The sequence below is a fragment of the Antedon mediterranea genome, chromosome 11, assembly GCF_964355755.1.
Source record: "Antedon mediterranea chromosome 11, ecAntMedi1.1, whole genome shotgun sequence".
Taxonomy (NCBI): Eukaryota; Metazoa; Echinodermata; class Crinoidea; order Comatulida; family Antedonidae; genus Antedon; species Antedon mediterranea.
This window is the reverse complement of record NC_092680.1, coordinates 17,266,644-17,287,293: the sequence shown is the minus strand read 5'-3', so window position 1 is coordinate 17,287,293 and position 20,650 is coordinate 17,266,644. Positions and strand designations below refer to the sequence as shown.

Genomic DNA, 20,650 nt, shown 5'->3' with positions numbered 1-20,650 from the left:
GTAGAAAGTGGTTTATAGGATTAAGAAGAAGTCATGGAAAGTTCATTTATGGCCATTACTCCCGATTTTTCCCAAAGGATATGTTTTTATGGGATCATCTTGTGTAGTACTGTATCTTATCCACTACCTGTGAAAACATCATTGTACAACAATTATTTATTTACTTCTTTAAACTTCCCCTGAAGACTACACACTTTATATGACAATTTCAGTCACATTAAGTTTAAAATTTGCATGCGATTTCGACCTTTTGACTCCTTCTGATTGCTTTGTTTGTGAAATTCGGTAGAATTAACATTTTTAAGCATTTTTAAAATCACTCTAATCTAATCACTTTAATCATTTAAAGAGTATTTATTATATTTCACAATGGTAGTATCTGAACCAGTGTGTACCTCTAACTCTAACCAACACGCTGAACACGCTACCTCTTTTCCCATGGCCAGGGTAAGGTGCCAATTATGAATGTACTGTATGTAATGATCTTTTTACAGCCCATCAAATAGCCTACTTAATAGGCTACTTCCGAAATGTTGTGGGAGGTCTTTCCGAATTTCCAAATTTTCTGTGGCTGGCAGCCATGAACTTTTGAAAAAAAATAGCAAAAACGGTATAAAAAATTCTCTATCATAATAATTACTGTACAATTATGATCATTTATGTTCATTTGTTTTTAAAAATTTTGTTTGTTTTGAGAAGTTTGTAAGTGACCGCAATTTCAAACAAATATGACATTCATAGCTTAATGCTCTATCTACTGTACACTATCAAAGTAAATATGACAAAAAAGTGTGATGTGCCCAAATATGGTAGTGATACTGTATGACACATCATGTCCATATATGGGCACATCAGATTTGTTGTCACATGAAGTTTAATGTACTGTTTTCATGGTTAATATACCATAGTCATTAATGAATTACTCCAGTGACGTGAACATAATTTTAATCCAATTTATAATCCGATTCAGGAAATTCATATTGTTCTTGGAATTTCATGTTTAATTTTAAAACAAATCAATACAATTACTAAGAATATCACATGCTATTTTTCATCCTGGTCTGATGCCATCTTCTGTCTAATTTAATTATGAACACAGTAGAACGCATTATTTTATAGGGACATTGGGTACTTCTCGTGAATGAGGATTTGTCATTAGAGAGGTTTCGCAATCTTACGGATACGATAACGAAAACGGATACGTCATGCTCACGTATTTGTTTTCGTAAGCCATAAAAAATCTGTTTCGCATGGCAACGAAATATTGAGGCGCGTCCAAAATATGACTGCGGTAAATTTGAGCGAAGCGCAGGTACGTGTAGCTTGGTGCTTGGCTGCCTAGGCCTAGCGTAACATCAAAGCGAGTGAGGACTTTAAAAACTGCTATTTATCTAAATTGACCTGGAATTTTAGTAAATTACTTTAGTAAATTACTTTCAATAAATATATAATTATATTATAATCATGAATCATTCCTAATTCAAATGCAAAATGTGCAAAATAGATCAAAAACTATACTCGTTTTGTAGTTACGAATATGACTGGTGATATTCGTCAACACGAATACGCTTTACGAATATGAAATGGGAATCAGCTCAAAAGTTTCATAAATGTATGACGTATCCGTTTTCGTTATCATATTCGTAAGGTTGCGAAACCTCCCTATTATTATTATTAGTGTTAAAAAACACATTAAACTGTATTTGTCCATCAAAAAAAAGTGTCCCCTTTAATATATGTGTTCCAAAGGTAGGGTTACTACAGTACTGTATTATGTTGTATTATTAATTAGATATTAGTTTATTCAAGGAAATCTAACAACAGGATACTGAGCTCCGGATTGACTGTATTTGTGACTTTGACACGATCTAGATACTGCGCACCACGTTAGAATACTATATGTACATACTGTAGTACAGCCTATTGGTATTTGTCGCAGCCAGACATACAGTAAGATCAAAGGACATTACGAGTTCCTATCATGGCAAGGCGAGCTCAGTGTCCTGTTGTTAGATTGGTTGAAACTAAAACAAAATGAGTTTATTTAAATTGTATGTTTCAGTTATAACTTACTTCTCAGTGATTCCATTCAAAGGGTGTTTTTACCTAATTGTACTCAATCCATTGTTGAAACTTTACCAGGTTTTAGTGTCCAATAATCCAAAAATAGTCTTTTCCTTTGTTAATTGTGTTCAGGAAGTAAATAACGTAATATGTTGAATTATTCAATTGGGGAAAAAACTTAATTTGCTAATTCATATTAAGCAGAACTACTGTAATACTATAGGATAATGTTTCTCTTGAAGTAACTTGAATATTATGGGATCCAGGAAATACATACTTTAAATAGTTTTCTCATGATACTTTACCTGTTTAAATTTATAATTAATAGTTACCAAGAAATTAGATGGCATTAAAAAAGAAAATTTCGTTCTTTCTAATCATAACACACTGTACTGAACATGATTATTATTATTTCATCGTGTATATTGAGGTGGTCCCTCACATGATTGTAATTTGACATCTAACTTTAGTATGAGGCCGACTACCAGACTATACTACTGCTGCTAGAAATTAGGTCCTACAGTACTAAATGTTTCTCTACGGTATCCCATTCCTACTGTATGTTGATGAAAATAATCTTGATCTCTCTGGTTTCTGCTACTGTAGGGCTAGTTAGCAGGACATTCTCGTCCAGTGAGTGGTCGAGTGGTTAAGCCAAGGAAAACGTAATTACTGTATAGCCATAACATCGGCAAGAGTTTGAGGCTCTCTCGCTCCATGGTTATGGTGGTAGAACAAGTCTTCTCAGATAAGAACTATAAACCGTAAAGTAGGTCCAGTGTACACATCTAGCTCGTGTACACTTGAAAGAACCTAGTACTTCTTTTGAGACGAGTATGGGGGTTACCCCTGTGTACTACAGTAGTACTGTACATCACAGCCACTGGTCATAACTGCCCTCTTGGAGACCAGTCTTTGACTGAAGACTTTATAAATAAAATATTTCAATTCAATTCAAAAGTGATGTGTCATGTGTCAAGTTGATATGACAAAAAATCTGGGACTTTTAATCTACATCTCACATTGGTGGATCCCAGACATCCAGCTAATTGTCTGTGCAACTCTCTCCCTTCCATTCTCTTCAAGGCTGGATCCACCACTTGCTTTGAAATTTCTTGTACTGTAGCAGATTTTTAATACAGTATGCTTTTCATTCATGATCTTGATCATAAAATAGTTGTTTTTAACAAAATAACCTAATTATTTATGGTGTGAAAACTTAATGCGAGGGTTTTCTTTGCATAATTAATGTAAAGCTCTGTCTATACTATCAAACTAGTTTGACAGAAAGGTGTGATAATGTGCCCAAATATGGTAGTGATATACCCAAATATGGTAGTTAGTGATATGACATCATCATGTCCATGTATGGGCACATCACATTTTTTTGTCACAAAAGTTTGATAGTATAGACAGAGTTTAAATGGGATGACAGTCTTTGTAGCTGTTTGAACACTTTTCACACAGATCCTTTTCACATTGTTCAAATTTGTACCACACCATTTGCTGCTGCTGCTGCTATTCACGGTTCGTGACCTAATTTACACTTTGTGGTCATTTGCGTGGTCCCTTCCTCTTCACTTTGGAAGTCTCCGATTAATGCCTACTTCCTGGATTAGTTGTCATCGTAGCAATGTACGCCTGAAAGCTTTCAATTTCAAACGACAAAAGAAATAAAATTTGATGTAATATTCTAATACCCGGCTTTGAAAAATGTTATACAGCCTGTTTATGTTTCTCTTTGTATAATTTGCATAATAGTAAAGTACTGAACATTTATATTTGTCTTTTTTTTAGCATTTTGTCTAAATAGCTTTAAAGAATATTTCCTATTTTAAGTTTGATCTTGACTAAAAACGTCTAGAATTAATGGTTTCCTGTGAAGTGCTATTTGATATAAACCATTTAACAGATGGTTCAATTCACCTTACAATTAAACACTGATATTAATAAATAGGTTCATTTTTTTTGTTTCGACTTAAAATCACTATTGTACTGTAGGCTACAATATTGATTGTTTTGCCTTGTATTGTATATACTTGCTTTTTATGTTTCATTTATTCAACAACATATATTCAATTCAAACGTTTTTAAACAGAGATAGATAAAATGCTAGATTTGTACATTTAAATGATTAATAATAAGAAGAATTATACAGAATACTTTTTTAAGAAATAAAATCAAAAGTAAAAATATTTGATCCCTAATAAAACATTTAAAAAATCATACTGCTTTAAGCAAAACTACGCCTACTACTTATTAACGTTTTTCACACTAATCTTTTAGACAAGAACATTTCTTTTATTTTTTTTTTCTCTTTTGTGGGGGCAACCCACTTTTATTGCAATGATAAACAATATGGTGAAGGTTACAGTATATATGTCTATCTATCTATTTATCAATGAATATTTAAGTGATATTACACAGACAGAGGTTAAAAGATTATATAAAATATTTTGATATTGTGTTGAAATCTAGATAAAACAAACATGTATACAGTCAACTATCCCAATACCGGACTCTCTGAAAACCAGAAACTCTCCCAATACCAGACTTTTTTTGAGGACCAAAAGGTCCCAAATTTAATTTTACCATTAAAAACACATTCCGAATACCAGACTTTCCGGAAAACCAGACTTATTTGGCCGGCCCAAAGGTGTCCGGTATTGGGAGAGTTGACTGTACAGAGAAAATTTATATTACAGAGCATTTCTTTTATTATGTTTTTGTCCTAATGTTTGTTATTGTTGCCAATACCAATAGTCACGCCTATTGATTTCCAGTTTTTATTTATTTACTGTATTTATTGCAGTATATACAAAGCCGTTGCTATGAATTACATACAGTGTACATACAATATTTTAAAAATCTTAAAAGTTAAAATAAAGGGAATTTAGTAACTGTTCTCAAATTGTATGGTACATGATACTGTGCTGAAAGTAAAGCTCTGTCTACACTATCAAACTTTATGTGACAAAAAATGTGATGTGCCCATACTGTATATGGACTGATGATGTCATATCACTACCATATTTAGGCATATCACTACCATATTTGCACACATCGCACTATTTTTGTCAAACTAGTTTGATAGTGTACACAGAGCTTAAGTTAGTAAAGATTTGTACATACAATTATTAATTATGATTTTTTTGTTTCTCTTTACAGCCAAATCGTGATTCAGGTGGAGCAGCAATAGCTTTATACACAGCAAAGCTACATAACCCCAACACCACTTCATCACACATCGTTCTTAAGGCTGTTGTCTTCCAGTTAGATCATGCATTGGCAGAGTAAGCAAACTATAGTCATTATAAAGTATTAAATTGAATACAGTTAGACAAGGAGAGTTATAGAATTTACAAAATCAGCATTCCACCATATTCAAACAATATTGTCTGTAAATACCCACCTCAGTTTCATTTTATATTATTTTTTATACTTCCTGTATAGATAAAATATTTTGTCCCAGGATTGAGAAAAAAATATCCCTTGATAGAAAAAATAAACACATGTTAATAGCAACAAAAGTATAGAAGGAAAGCTCATTCAAGTACTTCAACTCTATCGCATGCATCATGAAATGGCATTGCAAGAATGTGATTCCAGGCGTTTTTACACAGTTACATAGTCAGTATTTCTAACAATGGTATCCTTTATCTTAACTGCAGGCGGGAGGGGGGGTTGTGAGTGGGTATTTGGTTGGACTATTTTTTTAAATCTTTAGTTTTAATGGTGAGTGTATATTCAATAAGGTCTTATCTATAGTGTCAATCTCTTAGGGAGTAATCTCGGTAACACTACCATGGAGGAAATTATACCTGTAGGTAAAAATACATTTTAGTTAAAAAGGGAAAATCCACACCCGCCTCAAACAGGAAATAAAGTACAACGAAACTGGAAGTAGATGAAATCAAAACTATTAGGAAAGGAATTATACTGATATATTGGCTATCCTTCCTGACGGATTCAGCGATGGGTTTCACATGACCTAACTTGAGTACCACACTGGAAAATGTTTTTAGCCCACATGCCTGTATGAATGTTTCAAAATTGAAAAATTGTTTTGACCTTCATGCATGCAAAACGACATGTCTATTGACATTGTATGTGGCGATGGTTCCATGCGCACCTATGTCTATGTTTATACACTATCCAGCTTTTTTTGCTTGCTTTTGGAAGATCAGAACATGTTTTATTTAATAAACAGTTATACAGTGATGTGTGATATAATCTTTCATGAACATTTTGCAGTAAAATTATTTTTTATGCGATGTTCAGGAGATGTTGAATTTTCAATGCAGACACAATGCATGTTTAAAATCTGACACCAAAGTTTAAAGGTCGCGTCAACAATGCATCGCCGAAGCAATCTATTGTTGGGACCAGATAGTCTTGGGTTAAATGATGGTTGTTTACAGTGTCAAGATTATTTATATAATAATATTACTCACTGATTTCTCTACTCTATCAAACTTTATGTGACAAAAAATGTGATGTGCCCATATATAGACATGTCATACCACTACCAATATTTAAGCATATCACTACCATATTTGGGCAATCAAACTTTTTTTTGCCAAACGAGTTTGATAGTGTAGGCAGAGCTTTAGACTTAGACTTTTATTTATTTATACTTGCACTTTATTATGTCAGAATACTTCATAAAATTTGGATACAAACACAATTTAAACTACCGTACAAGAATATTAAGGATATCCTGGTTTGGCCAACAAGCCATTGTTCACGCTAGACTTACATTAAACAATATACTACAACTATCCAATCATCAATCCTATTGCCGCTGTATCCTAAACAAATTAATGTATTCACTTTTAGTTAATTCATGTTTTTTTTTGGGTTGTGTAGTTTATGACGTGACAGTAGCATGGTTGGTTGTTTCCAAAATCCAATAGATGCACTGATTATGTTTAAATAACATAGCATAAAACTTAACTCCAACAAGAGGCAAGTCATGATTCAATGTTTCGATCTTTATTTGATCATCGATCAAATAAAGATCGAAACTTTGAATCATGATGATCAAATAAAGATCGAAACGTTGCATGATTGCTTGCCTCTCGTTATTTGAAGTTAGTTTTATGCTATGGTTGGTTGTGTTTATTTTTTTTTCCCCAAATGATGTTATCACTTAAAGAGCATTAATAGGTATTTATAAGCAGCAGGTAGAGAGCAGGTGAACAATGGTAAATCCTGCAATATGAAAACTGTGCTTCCAGCCAAATAGCCTAAATTAATAAACTCAGTTGAGTTGTGGCTTGGTAGTTATGATGCTTGCCTACCAATCCAAGGGTTCAAGCCCTGTCATGTCAGGATGTTTAACAAAGTATCTAAATATGAATGAGTTGAGTACCAAAGCTGAAATTTGGTCTATATGTAGATCCAATATGTCTGATTAATTGGTGTAAATTTTAAAACAAGTTTTCACTGTCCACATAACTAACCGTTAATAAGAAATATACGCGTTTTTCACTTTTTTAGATCTGATCCCAACTTTGAATAGATATTATTTCATTTCTATTCATTTAATCAGCCTGTGCTTCTTTGTGGCTATAGACAACTATCCACAGATAATATATTTGCAATATGAAATGTATCTACCCACTCTTACAGACAACCCCGAAAATTAAACAAAATCTGCGTTGTTAAACGAAATGGCTATTTAGAGTTCAGATAACTTTAAAGGGAAAGTGATAAGAGTTAATCTCAAAACATATTTCTATAATATGGCCAGAAATAATTTGGAATTCCAAGTTTGAGCTTGATAGCTATTACCAATCTTGAGTTATAAGCTTCCAAAGTCCGAGGAAATTGCATTCGCAAATTTTTAACAACCACGCCCCCTTTTTGAGATGTCAATATCTTGGAAACTACATACCGTATATGGTTAAATTTTTTTGTGAGTGAGTTTTTCACATAATGGATAATTTTTTTAAAGTTTCGTCAAAATCCAAAACGGTGGTCTGGTTGATTTGACATGGAATGACCCGGTAGTGATATGACACCAAGTTTGATAGTGTAGACATAGCTTTAGACTTAAACAAATTGTAGAAACTTTAAAAAAATATACGGACAGAATTTCAAATTAAACACTAATAATATAAAAATAAAGACGCTAGGTTTTTATTTAACAATCAAAAGCAAAATGGAGAATAAAAACAGAAATGTTAAATTGTGAAGTGTATAAATAGCATGAAAGGCTCTCAATGTGAATCCTCTAGCCAATCATGCTTTTGAATAGATCCATTTCAGCTTAAGTTAATGAGGAAACGAAGGCAGATTTTCTCGGAATTGGGCATAAAATAATGTATAACTCACTAATAAAAACAGGCTAGGCCGTGTATGGCAACATTAAACTATGTTGTACTACTGGGAATAAAGCGGTTTACAGTGAGTGAATCTTGCTAGTGGTCTGTTGTCAATTGACTTTTCCTTAAACCCATTTCCTCTTTGAAGATTTAATTCTTTCCTATTTGGTTGGAAAACAGCGATGATATATATATATATTTTTATATATTATTATTATTTTTTACATTTATGAATTATATTAGACTACAATTCATGAATGAAAAACAAAATATTTTACATCACTATTTCCATTTCATTGAAATTACAAAATTATCATTAAATATTTTATAATTAAAAATGGGTACAGGTTGATGATAGGTATTTAAGTACATTAATAGTTTTCAATCCACTTTTCACAAATTAAAATGAGAATTTATTATTCTCATACGATTTAAATGATAGCCCACTCTCAGATACTGTAAAATGAAATGCTGGTTTATAAACTCACTCTAAAGCTCTGTCTACACTACACTTGTTTGATAGTATACAGAGCTTAAAGCTTGTCTACATTATCAAACTATTTAACAAAAAACAGTGTGATGTGTTCAAATATGGTAGAGGTAGTGATGTGCCCAAATATGGTAGTGATATGACATCATCATGTCCATATATGGGCTCATCACATATCTCCATGTATAAGCCCCTTTAAGTATAAATCTACAACTTTATGACATAAGCCTGCTCTGCTCATCCCAAATATGGCATACACATTTTGTATTAAATTTATCCATGTAGAATAAAAAGACCGAATCACTTGGATAAACTTGACCTAATTTCATATAACAGAATTATTCATATAAGCTGGTTGTTGGAAGAAGTTCTGAGAATATGGATTGGTTTTCTGTTAACAAGGCTAATGGCCGTTGAGCATCCAAATGGTACTTGAAAAAAACTAAGGGAATTAATTTATTTATTATCTCATTGTCAAGTTTCTTTCATTATATTCCCACAAAGACATTTAAATATTACTCACTTAATGCTTCATTTTGGTTCTTTTCAGTATAAATACTCAACGAAATGGACTCGTCTTTGTTTACAACATGACCGATTCAAATCTTTCTAATTTTGATATAAACTTGAGCCGCAAGCTACTGAGCATGCTCCGGGATGGCTACCCTGCAAGGTTGAAACGTGTGTATGTTGTAGCGCCCCCACTCTGGTTCAAAGCAATGTACGGCATTCTGAAACCGCTACTGAAAGAAAAGATTAGAGAAAGGGTAGGTTTTTATTTTGCATTGGTAACATTTATTTGGTTTTTTTTTATTTATTAATATAAGATAAAATAGATTTAGTGGTGAATAAAAAAAAGGCTGACTGCTTTAATTTTTACGTCAATCAAGGGCAATGGTGTTTCATTTCATGATTTATTCGGTCTATTTCAATATCATAACAAACAAAAAACTGAAATTGGGGAGACCACGGGTCAATCTAAGTGAACTTAATCACTGTAGCTGAGCCAGTTTCCTATCATGTCTGTCAAATTCAAAATAATATAACACATATTGTTCCCTTTAAAAAATAACTATTTTTTTATTGAAGTAGCAATTTTAATGTCACATAATAAAAGGATTAAACAAGGATTTTTTTTTATAATAAAACTGAAATTAAAACAAAAAAAGAAGTCAACCTGAAACCCATTGACTGCAAAATCAATGGATTTAATAGTTTTTGTGTCTGTTATACTCGTGTAAGAAAAATCATTTATACATTCATTTTTATTGCGTAATGGCTGAATAATAATAATAATAAAAAACTACAAAATGGTCTATGAATGAGATATGTGTAATGTACAGTATCTTTAATACAGTAGTTCACTTTAAACTATAAATTTGTATTAGAGTTTTCGAATTGATTGTGATTGGCGGTGAAATTATAGTATATTTTAAGATTCACAAAATACATGAGCATATCCTTCAGTCTAATAGGTTGTTTCCCAACATTAAAATGAAGAAGACAAATTAAGTCTAAACGTACTCAGTCAGTAACCGTTTTCATCCTCGCATCTGATTGGTGGTAAAATTATTGATGTTAGAGATTTGCCTGAGGTATGACTATAATCCTTGCAAATAGGTTGTTTCCCTTTATACATTAAAAAGAAGATTTAAAAAATGTGTTGGTAGGAATGATGCTACCTACTATAAGCCATTAATGTACATTAGTAAGCCGACGAAGGATTTGATTATTATTTTGAATTATAGATTTTACCGGAAGTATAAATTATGTAAAATCATGAATATTTAAATGAATGTGTAATAAAGAATGCGTTTGAACCTGTTTTGATAGACCTACATTGCCGTATGCACCGCCGTGTTAAAGACAAGTAAAACAAATTTGCCATTTGATCATGCGAATGAAGTTAATGAATTCGGTATAGCAGTTAATTCACATGTACAGTTTTCTTGCTCTTTTGACCATCATTTTGTATAAGGAATCTACATGGAGCCAAACCACTACCGTATAGACGTGTATCCCTAAACTTGACCTAATTTTGTACTAGGAGGTGGGAATGGCAGAGAGGTCAGGTTAAAAAATATCATGTATTTTGAAGTGAGAAACCAATTGCCTGTTAACCATGCTATGTTTACACATGTTCTTATTTGTATCGGAGTTAAATAGTACGGTCGATCAATCGGTTTAACTTAGTTCTACATTTAAATATGTGTGGTACAATTTTACATTGAATGAAACCTATCAGAGTTATATAGAGGTACATCAGAGTTAACAATGCAGAGGTTTAAGAGAGTTAGTCGATAAACAATCAATTTTGTCGGATGTAACTCTCATGTGATTTGGATTAGCTTAAGTCTGTTTTATGCATGCTTAACACTAGTCCGTGTGAACACAACTATACTATGTTTATTAACAACTTTTCGTATTTATATCTTACAGGTAATGCTTGTAAATTTAGAAAAATTAGTCCGGTTTCTTCCAAAAGAATCTCTTCCAACTGAGTTAGGCGGTACGACCACGTTCAACCATATGGAGTGGTTAAAGTCCTGTTTGAATGCTTCGTACGAAAAGAGGATAACTACGGATTTTTCCGAAGTACTGAACGACGGTCCGACGGCACTATCAGCCAATGAGAAGGCTGTAGAGTTATTTTCACAAGACAATAATCAAATAAGGATAAATCCGATTGGCTCAAACAAAGACCAAAGAACTGACATGCTGAACTCTGTTGTGCCAATACAAGGGAACACGTGGCAACAAAGTCCTTCTATTGAGGCCAGCATCAGCTCGCCTTCCACCAATGGTATTGGCAGTAATGGTGACAACATGGCCGTACATCCAGTCATAGACGGAAAAATATTCGCATTAGTGCAATCGTTGGAAACGAACAGCGAAGATGAAGATGGTGATATGCCGTCATTACCGCCACCAAAACCACCAAGACCCGACCCGAATGCCAACTCACCACCTCCGCCTGTACCCGTGAGGGTATCGAGCACAATTCCAGATGGCGAAAGTATCCATAGGCTTGAAGATAAGGGAATTACTCCAGCTGAGTTGGTTCAGCAAATGCAGGACATGAAACAGCAAGGAATATATAAGGAATATGCAGATATAAGGAGTGAACCCCCTTCAGGTTCATTTTCATATTCAAAGTAAGAACGGATGGCCGTGGTCAAGTTTCTTGTACTGTTAAAAATGCATGTTTTAGTTGAGTTAAATATAGTATTCTAAAGGCTATAGGCCACCATAGTTCTTGCTCTATGTAATTCTATTATGCATAAGTACCTAATAAGGTACTGACTATTCACTCCAGCTATGTCAGAAAAGTCCAATAACATTGACCAATAACTTCACTCCCTAAAACAAATCTACTCCGTAGTATTTTTAGTTTTAATGGTGCACTACCCACTGTTTCCTTTCCATCCAAGAATAAGTATTCTCAATGTGCTGAGTATTTAGTACAATTATGTCCAAGTTCCGCAGTAAAGTTAACGGTAAAACTATAAAGTCTTTAATTGTTGAATCAAAAGGATGTAAATTCACAAAGAAAGGAAATTAGAAAAAAACTTGTTTACAGTGCATTCATTAAAAAAGACTTATAATTTTCTACGTAATTGTAAGACATTCATCATTTTTCCTTAGATAATATGATATTATTAATCTGTTGTATTTTACCTTTAATGCTTATTGTTGTATTTTATACATAATAATATATTATTAAACTTTTTTATCTGTAGAAGTAAGAGAAACATTCCCAAGAACCGCTATGCGGATGTGCTATGCTTTGATCACAGTAGGGTGCGATTACAGCCATCGCTAGAGGATGATCTAGCAACAGATTATATCAACGCAAATTATGTTGATGGTTTTATGCATAAAAATGCCTTCATAGCAGCACAAGGTATTGTTACTATTACTTGAGAAATTGCTTCTAAAGCCTCATTCACACTTGTTTCACAGAACAGTAGACGGCGCTGTGTTGTTTAAATGGAAATATTTGGGCAAAAAAGTGTGATGTGCCCAAATATGGTAGTGTATGATGTCATCGTGTCCATATATGGTCACATCACTTTTTTTGTCACACAAAGTGTGATAGTGTACACAAAGCTTAACATAGTACATTGATAGTGAACTTTGACCTGGGATATGTAATTGATTTATTCCAATGGCCTGTGATTTTTATTTTATTTATTAGTCCCTAAATCTCTACACTATAAACTAGTTTGACAACATGTGATGTGCCCAAATATGGTAGTGATATGACATAATATGACCACATCACATTTTTTTGTATCATAAAGTTTGATACAGTAGTGTACATACAGTTTTACACTACAGTTAGCTCTTTATTAATGTATCAAAGAGGTGTTGATATGTAACAAATTTATATATTATAAAAAAATAATAAAATGGTTTTCATATTTTATCTTTAGGACCACTGCCAAATACCATAAATGATTACTGGCGAATGATATGGCAAGAAAATATTCTAGTCATCGTAATGACAACAAGGACGGTGGAACGAGGGCGTACAAAATGCGCGCAGTACTGGCCTCCAGATCCAGAAACGGCCGAAGAGTATGGAAATATGACAGTGGTGAATTTAGAAGTTGAGAAGAAAAGAGATTACATTGTGTCAACACTTTTTGTACAAAATAATATAGTAAGTTTTGCAGCATTTTTGTCTTTTTTTTTAGTATTTTTGAAAAATATATATATATATAAATCAAAGAGTGTTGTTGTCTGGAAACAAGGCTCTTTCTTCTGGCTGTGTTTCATTTAGCTTTTAGTAATTTGGATTTTTAAATATAAAACACATATAATGTAATAAAAAAATATGACTTATAAAATGGCAAATCAGACAAAATATCTTATATTTTCCTTTTCTATGTTTAACATTCGTGTGAGAACTATTACATTATATTCTGGTTTTACTTTAAAAAAATCTGTAAAACGCTACCTACATTCTTCTACCTGTATGTTCTATATTTCTTTTCATGTATTGTAGGGCCCTAGTTGTAGTAGTTATAACTGAATAAATGTGTATGAATGAATGAATGAATTTAAGGAAATGAGGCACAAGTTCCAAAACCGTCGCTCTCACATTTCACCTGTTCTTCGAGAACTTCACTGGCTCCCCATTGACAATCAAATCAAATTCAAAATCTTGCTCCTTACTTTTAAAGTACTTCTTTTTAACCAGCCTGCTTACATCCGTAAATTAATCACCTTTTATGTTCCTGGACGGACTCTTAGATCATCTGATGATTTTTTACTCTCTGTTCCACGCATAGCCACTAAAACCTTTGGTCATAGATCGTTTTCTTTTGCTGCACCCACACTCTGGAATTCACTCCCCCCACAAATTAAACACTGCTCTTCTGTTGCCTTATTTAAAAAATTGCTCAAAACTCATTTTTTCGACCACTAACATGCCCAGCGCCTTTGATTTTGTACCTCGGTCTTTGAATTGACGCTTTATAAATTTTGATATAATAATAATAATAATAAAATGTTTAATATTTTGGCAAAACAATCACCATGTCTTCATTATTTTACCACAGTTTGCTCTTTAATTTAACTGATTAAAAAAAAATGACTTTTCTATACTGCAGTTAATGCAGTTAGGTTTTTAATTTAACTGAATTTATAACTGCAATCTTCTAATATTAAAGCATTTCATAAAGCTTGAACATATACACTCATTTTTCCAGTAAGCAGTAGAATTGTTTTGACATCCCGTAACTGTCTCCACGCATTCTTTGACATACAAAATACTCAAACAAAAGAGATAAACTATGATTGTAAATTGAGTTTTACTTGCAATTTCAAGCAATGGAATTTCTTGTGTAAGCTAAAAAAAAACAACCTTGGCATGATCTTTAATACAAAATATCTTAAAAGACAAATTAATTTCAAAGAAGATAGTTGTTCTTTTCTGAAATCCTCTAAAGTGGAATTTTAAGCATAATTTATTAAACCAAATTCTCACTGAACCATCCTAATTATGTATATTCCTATTAATTATTTAAGGTAATTGTATTAAGATGAAATAGTGAGTTGTAACTAATTGTTCTGAAAATTGTGTATTAATTTATAATGTGTGAGAAGTGTCATTAATTTATTTGATTGCCACCATAATGGTTTCTGTTCAGTTTATACATCACTTATTTAACCATAGCATTTACTCCTATCAAAGTTAATCGAGTCAAGTGATTGAATAAGGACTTGAGGTCCACTATATACATCTGGCTTGTGTGCGCTTTAAAATTTTAAGAGCATACTTTAGAAGAGTGTAGGGGTTACCCTGGTGTACTGGTTCATCTCAGCCTTTGTCATTGTGGACAGACAAATTGGTGTTTTTTGATTGCAATTTTACTATGCACGACACAAAGGAATCCACAGAGGAAAGTGAATTTGTATGTTCAGCCCAGTTATGCTGCTATACACAGGTTATTGATTCCCCACATAAATTACATTATTTATAATCCATTTCATTTTTCTATTCTTTTCAAATTTTAAGTGAACTATTTTTTTTGATTGTTAATTTTGGTTTTAAATATTTTGTCAAAAGTTAGGAGAATGCCGAAAAATTGCGCACTATCAATTTACAAGTTGGCCAGACTTTGGGGTACCGCGCTCAGCTATAGCGATGCTGGAGTTCAGGAATGAGGTTCGTCTGTACCAGAGAGAAGCTGTTGAGTCGATGGGATCTGATTGGATAGGACATCCTAATGGACCTCCCATCTTGGTGCATTGCAGCGCTGGTATAGGCAGAACAGGCATGTAACCTTTTTATATGAACAAATATATATTTAAATTATAATTTTATTAATTTATATTAAAGAAATTTGTTCAGTATGGTGTTACAACAAAAGAAAATATCAAAAATCTGATTTCTACTACATTGAAATCCCTATTAAATGAAACACATGGATACCCAACAAAGTATTCCTGAAAGGGTATATTTCCTCTCATTTACTTCACATGATGTGTCCCCTGAACAGAGTTGTTGAAAAAGAAGGGTTGTATTGTATTGCACCTTGGTGGTGTCATGCATGCAATAGACATTGATACAGTCAGCTATGTCACATGGACTGTTCCATTTCCCTTTCTCTTCACATCAATGTTCATCTCTATTAAATTTATTCTACTTTGTAACCAAAATTATTTTTTTCTTATTGAAAATGTTTAGGAACTTTCTGCACAATCGATATCACGTTAGTCCGTTTAGAAATCACACAGAAGTTAAATATATACGACACAGTACGTAAAATGCGAACACAGCGTGCTTTCAGTATACAGACACCCGACCAGTATGAATTTTGTCATTTTGCGGTTCTGGAAAGCTTACAGCGTGCCGGTAAGCTTCCAGCTGTCGACTGGACAGACTACGAGGAAAGCCAAGAAAGCGATAGTGACTAACTGAAGGTGGCATAATAGGGGGCTTTATGATAAACTGAAACTGGTGTAGGCCTGATGTGGTTTATTGGAGTCTGAGAGGAATAAGCACCTGTACATTGACTACTATAGATTTGCAGGGCTGCATATAAAAGCTATAACAATTCATATAACATGATCAATTGAAAGTCTATGAAATATTTAAAAGATGTAGTTTTCATATTCGACAGATGGACTTTTTCAGGGTTGTGGGTTCAGACTATTTTCTTAATGAGGGATGACATTTCAACAGCATTTCAACAATGCATTAGGTAATATACAAGTTGACAATATTACAAGGCTTTTGCAAAGTACTACGGTCACTACCAACATCAAGTTGATAAAAAAACATACTGTAGGTGATCGAGTAAGCACCTTAGCACTAACAATCTGTTTCATTTTGATGGTTAGTTATATTCACCTGCTGTGTCTAATATTCGATTGCCGACTGCGTATTATACCCTGGTAAAATATACATGATAGTAAAATTGTATTGGGTATGTTCTAAATTAAATTAAGATTAAATCGTAATCAATTTTGCAAAACCAAGAAAATATCTTTATTATACTTGCTGTGGTGCTTATTCGATGACTAACTGATAAACATTACAATTGTACATAGTTCTGTTATGTAAATATCAATGTTATTATTTTATATTTAAAATAAATAGCAGATTTATTTAAAATGTTAACAGTAGGTAAACATTTCTTCCATAATTTTGGCAATTGATTTAGAAACATTCATGGCATGCATACATCTCATAAAAATGTGTATTTTAGACTTAGCAGGCTGTCTTTTTTAGTGTTGGCTTTAGTTAGAATGACACAGATAAATTGATTTATGAAAGAAATAAGAGTATTTGGAACGTATTGCCAACGTATATATATTTAAATGGGACATAGTTTTCAGAAGCACTGGGAATTGAACATGCACGAAATATTAAATGATAAACAGTTTAACATTTATATTTTAAGCCTGTTGGGAGTTGAAAGAGGCCAATGATGCAGATATCTCTTTTATATGTATTTCATAAAATGTTGTCTGATGCAAAAATGTTTGGTGCTATGTTGTAATGTAGGTGCATGGTAGACTTTTCCTAGTATGATTCTACCACGCCTTTAGAATATTATAATATCAGTTTTGTTCACAGTAAATATATATATACTTTTCTAAAGCTCAAACTTTATGTGACAACAAAATGTGATGTTCCCATATATGGACATGATGATGTCATATCACTACTGTATTAGGGAATATCACTACCATATATGGGCACATCACACCTTTTTTTTATCAAACTAGTTCAGTTTAAAAACTAATGGTGATTCAAAAGTAAGTTTACCCTGTCTGTGAAATATACAGTAAAACCCCTATTGAGGGGACACCCCTGAGACCCAACAAATAGGAGTGTATACTGAATAGGAGTTAGCTGTATAGTTAAAACATATATTATCTTTTATTCAGACTCTGTCCCCATAATAGGGTTGCCTAAAGAGGGGGTTCTGCAATGCATAACCCCACAAACAGAAAGTTGGGCTTATGATTGAGTAAAGTATTTGGCCAATTTCATCCAAATTGATATGACATTTGTAAACGCTATTTTACAACTAATAGATGTAGAGTATTGGGACAATACAATATATATAAATGCTTATGCTATTAATACAACATTGATTGTTATACCCCTTTCACACTACCTAGCAAAACTCTCGAGTTCACACATACACAGCATGGTGTGCACATCATACAAAATGCTAGTGTGAAAGGAGTGTTGTTGTATGCATGTTTTAAATTATAAAATTATATTTATTTGTACTGGGAAAGATATCTGAATCAGCATTGGACTAAATATTGGTCAATAATTTACATTAGTGTATTAAATGTAGTGTATTAATAGTTTGTATATTAATCCGTTGTATGTTCCTGCAGGCCCCTGTTTCTTATAATTTCTGAAATTCTACAAAATAAATATATATATTTGAGAATCAACTGTATTTAACTTAAGTTAGTATATTCATATTTATTTTATATTATATGTTGGAATATAAAATGTAAACAGTTCTTTATTATTTGTTGTTTTTTATTTAAAAATATTTAGCTATAAAACTGTAAGTATATTTTGTAGAAAATGAACTTGCTTACTGGCTTGTATATAAGCCCACTCTAGGTAATATAAGCCCACCTCCAAATTCAGAATGTTTATACACAGAATGATTATGTTTATACAGGTATAAGTTGACATAGAGTAGAATCCCTATCAAGGGGACATCTTTGGCACACAAAGTGTGTAATTTTATTTAAATTTCCTCACTTTTGTTTCACAGTGTCCCCTTAAAGGGGTGTCCCAAAAGAGAGCGGAAGAAGGGAGAGTGGTCAACTGTACAATTTTCTATTGGTCATTACATTACACAAATAATTTTTTTTTATTTTGTGGATGTAGTTGTATTGAAGATAGGACCTGTTATTAGATTGTAAATTGTATTTGTCTGATGGGGTTAAGGTAAATTATTTATTTCAACAATATTTAACAAGGGTGGTCCATCCAGCTAAAGCTGATCATCAGGGATCATCTGTACAAACAAGGCAATATTAAACATATAAATATAACAGTATAGGCTATGCATTAGTCAGTACAGTATATAAGAGTGATTATAAGTAAACAAAATTAAGTTTTCTGATTTTCTTAAATTTAAACATTATTGTGCACAATGAAATAATCTGTGGACTTGAGATCATGAGTTTGAATTCAAAGCTCGTCCCAAAATAATGTGTTAGCTATCAAAGGTTAACTTAAATAATAGTAAATTTAAGTATTTTTTTATCTGATTTATAATATAGCATTAACGTAAAGCAATTCTTGCCAAAACTTAATAAACATAACAAGTAAAGAACAGGACATTTTGAAAATTACATAGAATTTTAAAATATGTGAATTAAAGGATTTTGTGTTTAAAACTCCATTCACACTGAACCTGAATTTCGGTCCATATATAGGCCTACAAATGCCATGGGTGTAGTGTTGAAGAACTGTTCACACTAACTTATTTGAGATTTTGGGGAAAAACGGTGTGTGTGAACGCAGTGCTAAAAAATCATAGCATAGTTGTCTCGGCCAAATCTGGGCTCGATGTGAATAAAGCTTTATAGAGAACAAATGGACAAGTTGTGTGTTATGACATTGTGTTTGGTGGTTTAAATTGAAATGTTAAACCCCTTTTCAACTTATTATAGTAAAAGCTGTGTAAATGATGAAAATGAAATGTTTACGCATAATAAATGAGCATAGTGTAAATTATTGTTTAGGTTACAAAACTACAAATTTTGGAATGTTTTGATTATATCGGTTTAATATTTTCCATTTTATCTTTTCCGGGACTTTTTCCTGGTGGATAAGAATTATACTGTATATCTATTTTCTATATATTATTACAGTAGTTATATTATAGTGTATTCTAAACATGTATATGCTTATGTAAAGCAAACAGGTGTATGTAGTCTTCAAATTAATGCATGTTTTGCGTGCTATACTTGAAGTATGGAAGGCCAATGATAAATTGTATGTACAGCCTTCCAAATTGTATAGTTAATCATAACAGTATGGTAATTAATATTATATTAGCTAAAGTTTATCTCTTTGATTATAAATGTTTGTGTAGTCTGTGGCATTTTGGTATATTTTCGCATTATAAAAATAGTAAAGTACAACTGCATTTAACATTTTATTTGATTTTGTAGTTGATATTTTCAATTTGGTCATGAAGTATTTAGAATAAAATACTCCGTAAATGTATGATAAATATGTTATTTATTTAAATTAATGATTAATGGATATTCACTCATAGAAAAAACAGTTAAACCCTAAGGGGACACCTTACGCGTGTGTTTGTTTCTGATCCTCTAACATTAATGTTTAATCGATGAACCTACCTGTTGTACCGTGTTAGTACTGTACTATTAGTACTTTACAATAATATCTATTTTGTGATGGGCTTCTTTTCAAGGCTTTACAAATCAAAAAAATATAAATCTTGACAACAATCAAACATAACACCTATTTATTGATTTGTTCTGTTGTTTTTTTATTGAATACATCTTGAAATTACAATATTAAAAAATAGTGAATAAAGAAAAAAAAGATATAGAAAGATAATTCATGATAAAGCATATACCTCCCTCTGTAAATCTAATTTTAAAAAATGGCCACTAAAATGATATTCTGAATAGCGGTCAATAATATAAAAACCCACACACAGTAGAACTCTTCCTTTGGGACACCTCTAATTAGGGGACACTTTCCTCTTAAATGAACAAAGAATGAAAATAT

General features: G+C 32.4%; 1 protein-coding gene across 1 annotated transcript in view; it reads left to right on the top strand.

The window, feature by feature from the left end:
* The window catches only part of LOC140063211 (tyrosine-protein phosphatase non-receptor type 9-like), a 29,930-nt gene extending 9,882 nt beyond the window's left edge, over positions 1–20,048 (top strand). The window contains exons 4-10 of the mRNA XM_072109703.1: positions 5,233–5,357; positions 9,434–9,650; positions 11,323–12,038; positions 12,624–12,787; positions 13,320–13,549; positions 15,461–15,668; positions 16,082–20,048. Coding sequence (XP_071965804.1) covers positions 5,233–5,357; positions 9,434–9,650; positions 11,323–12,038; positions 12,624–12,787; positions 13,320–13,549; positions 15,461–15,668; positions 16,082–16,311 — 1,890 coding nt within the window. The 3' untranslated portion in view covers positions 16,312–20,048. The remainder of the gene's footprint in view (positions 1–5,232; positions 5,358–9,433; positions 9,651–11,322; positions 12,039–12,623; positions 12,788–13,319; positions 13,550–15,460; positions 15,669–16,081) is intronic.
* The last annotated feature ends 602 nt before the right edge of the window (positions 20,049–20,650 follow it).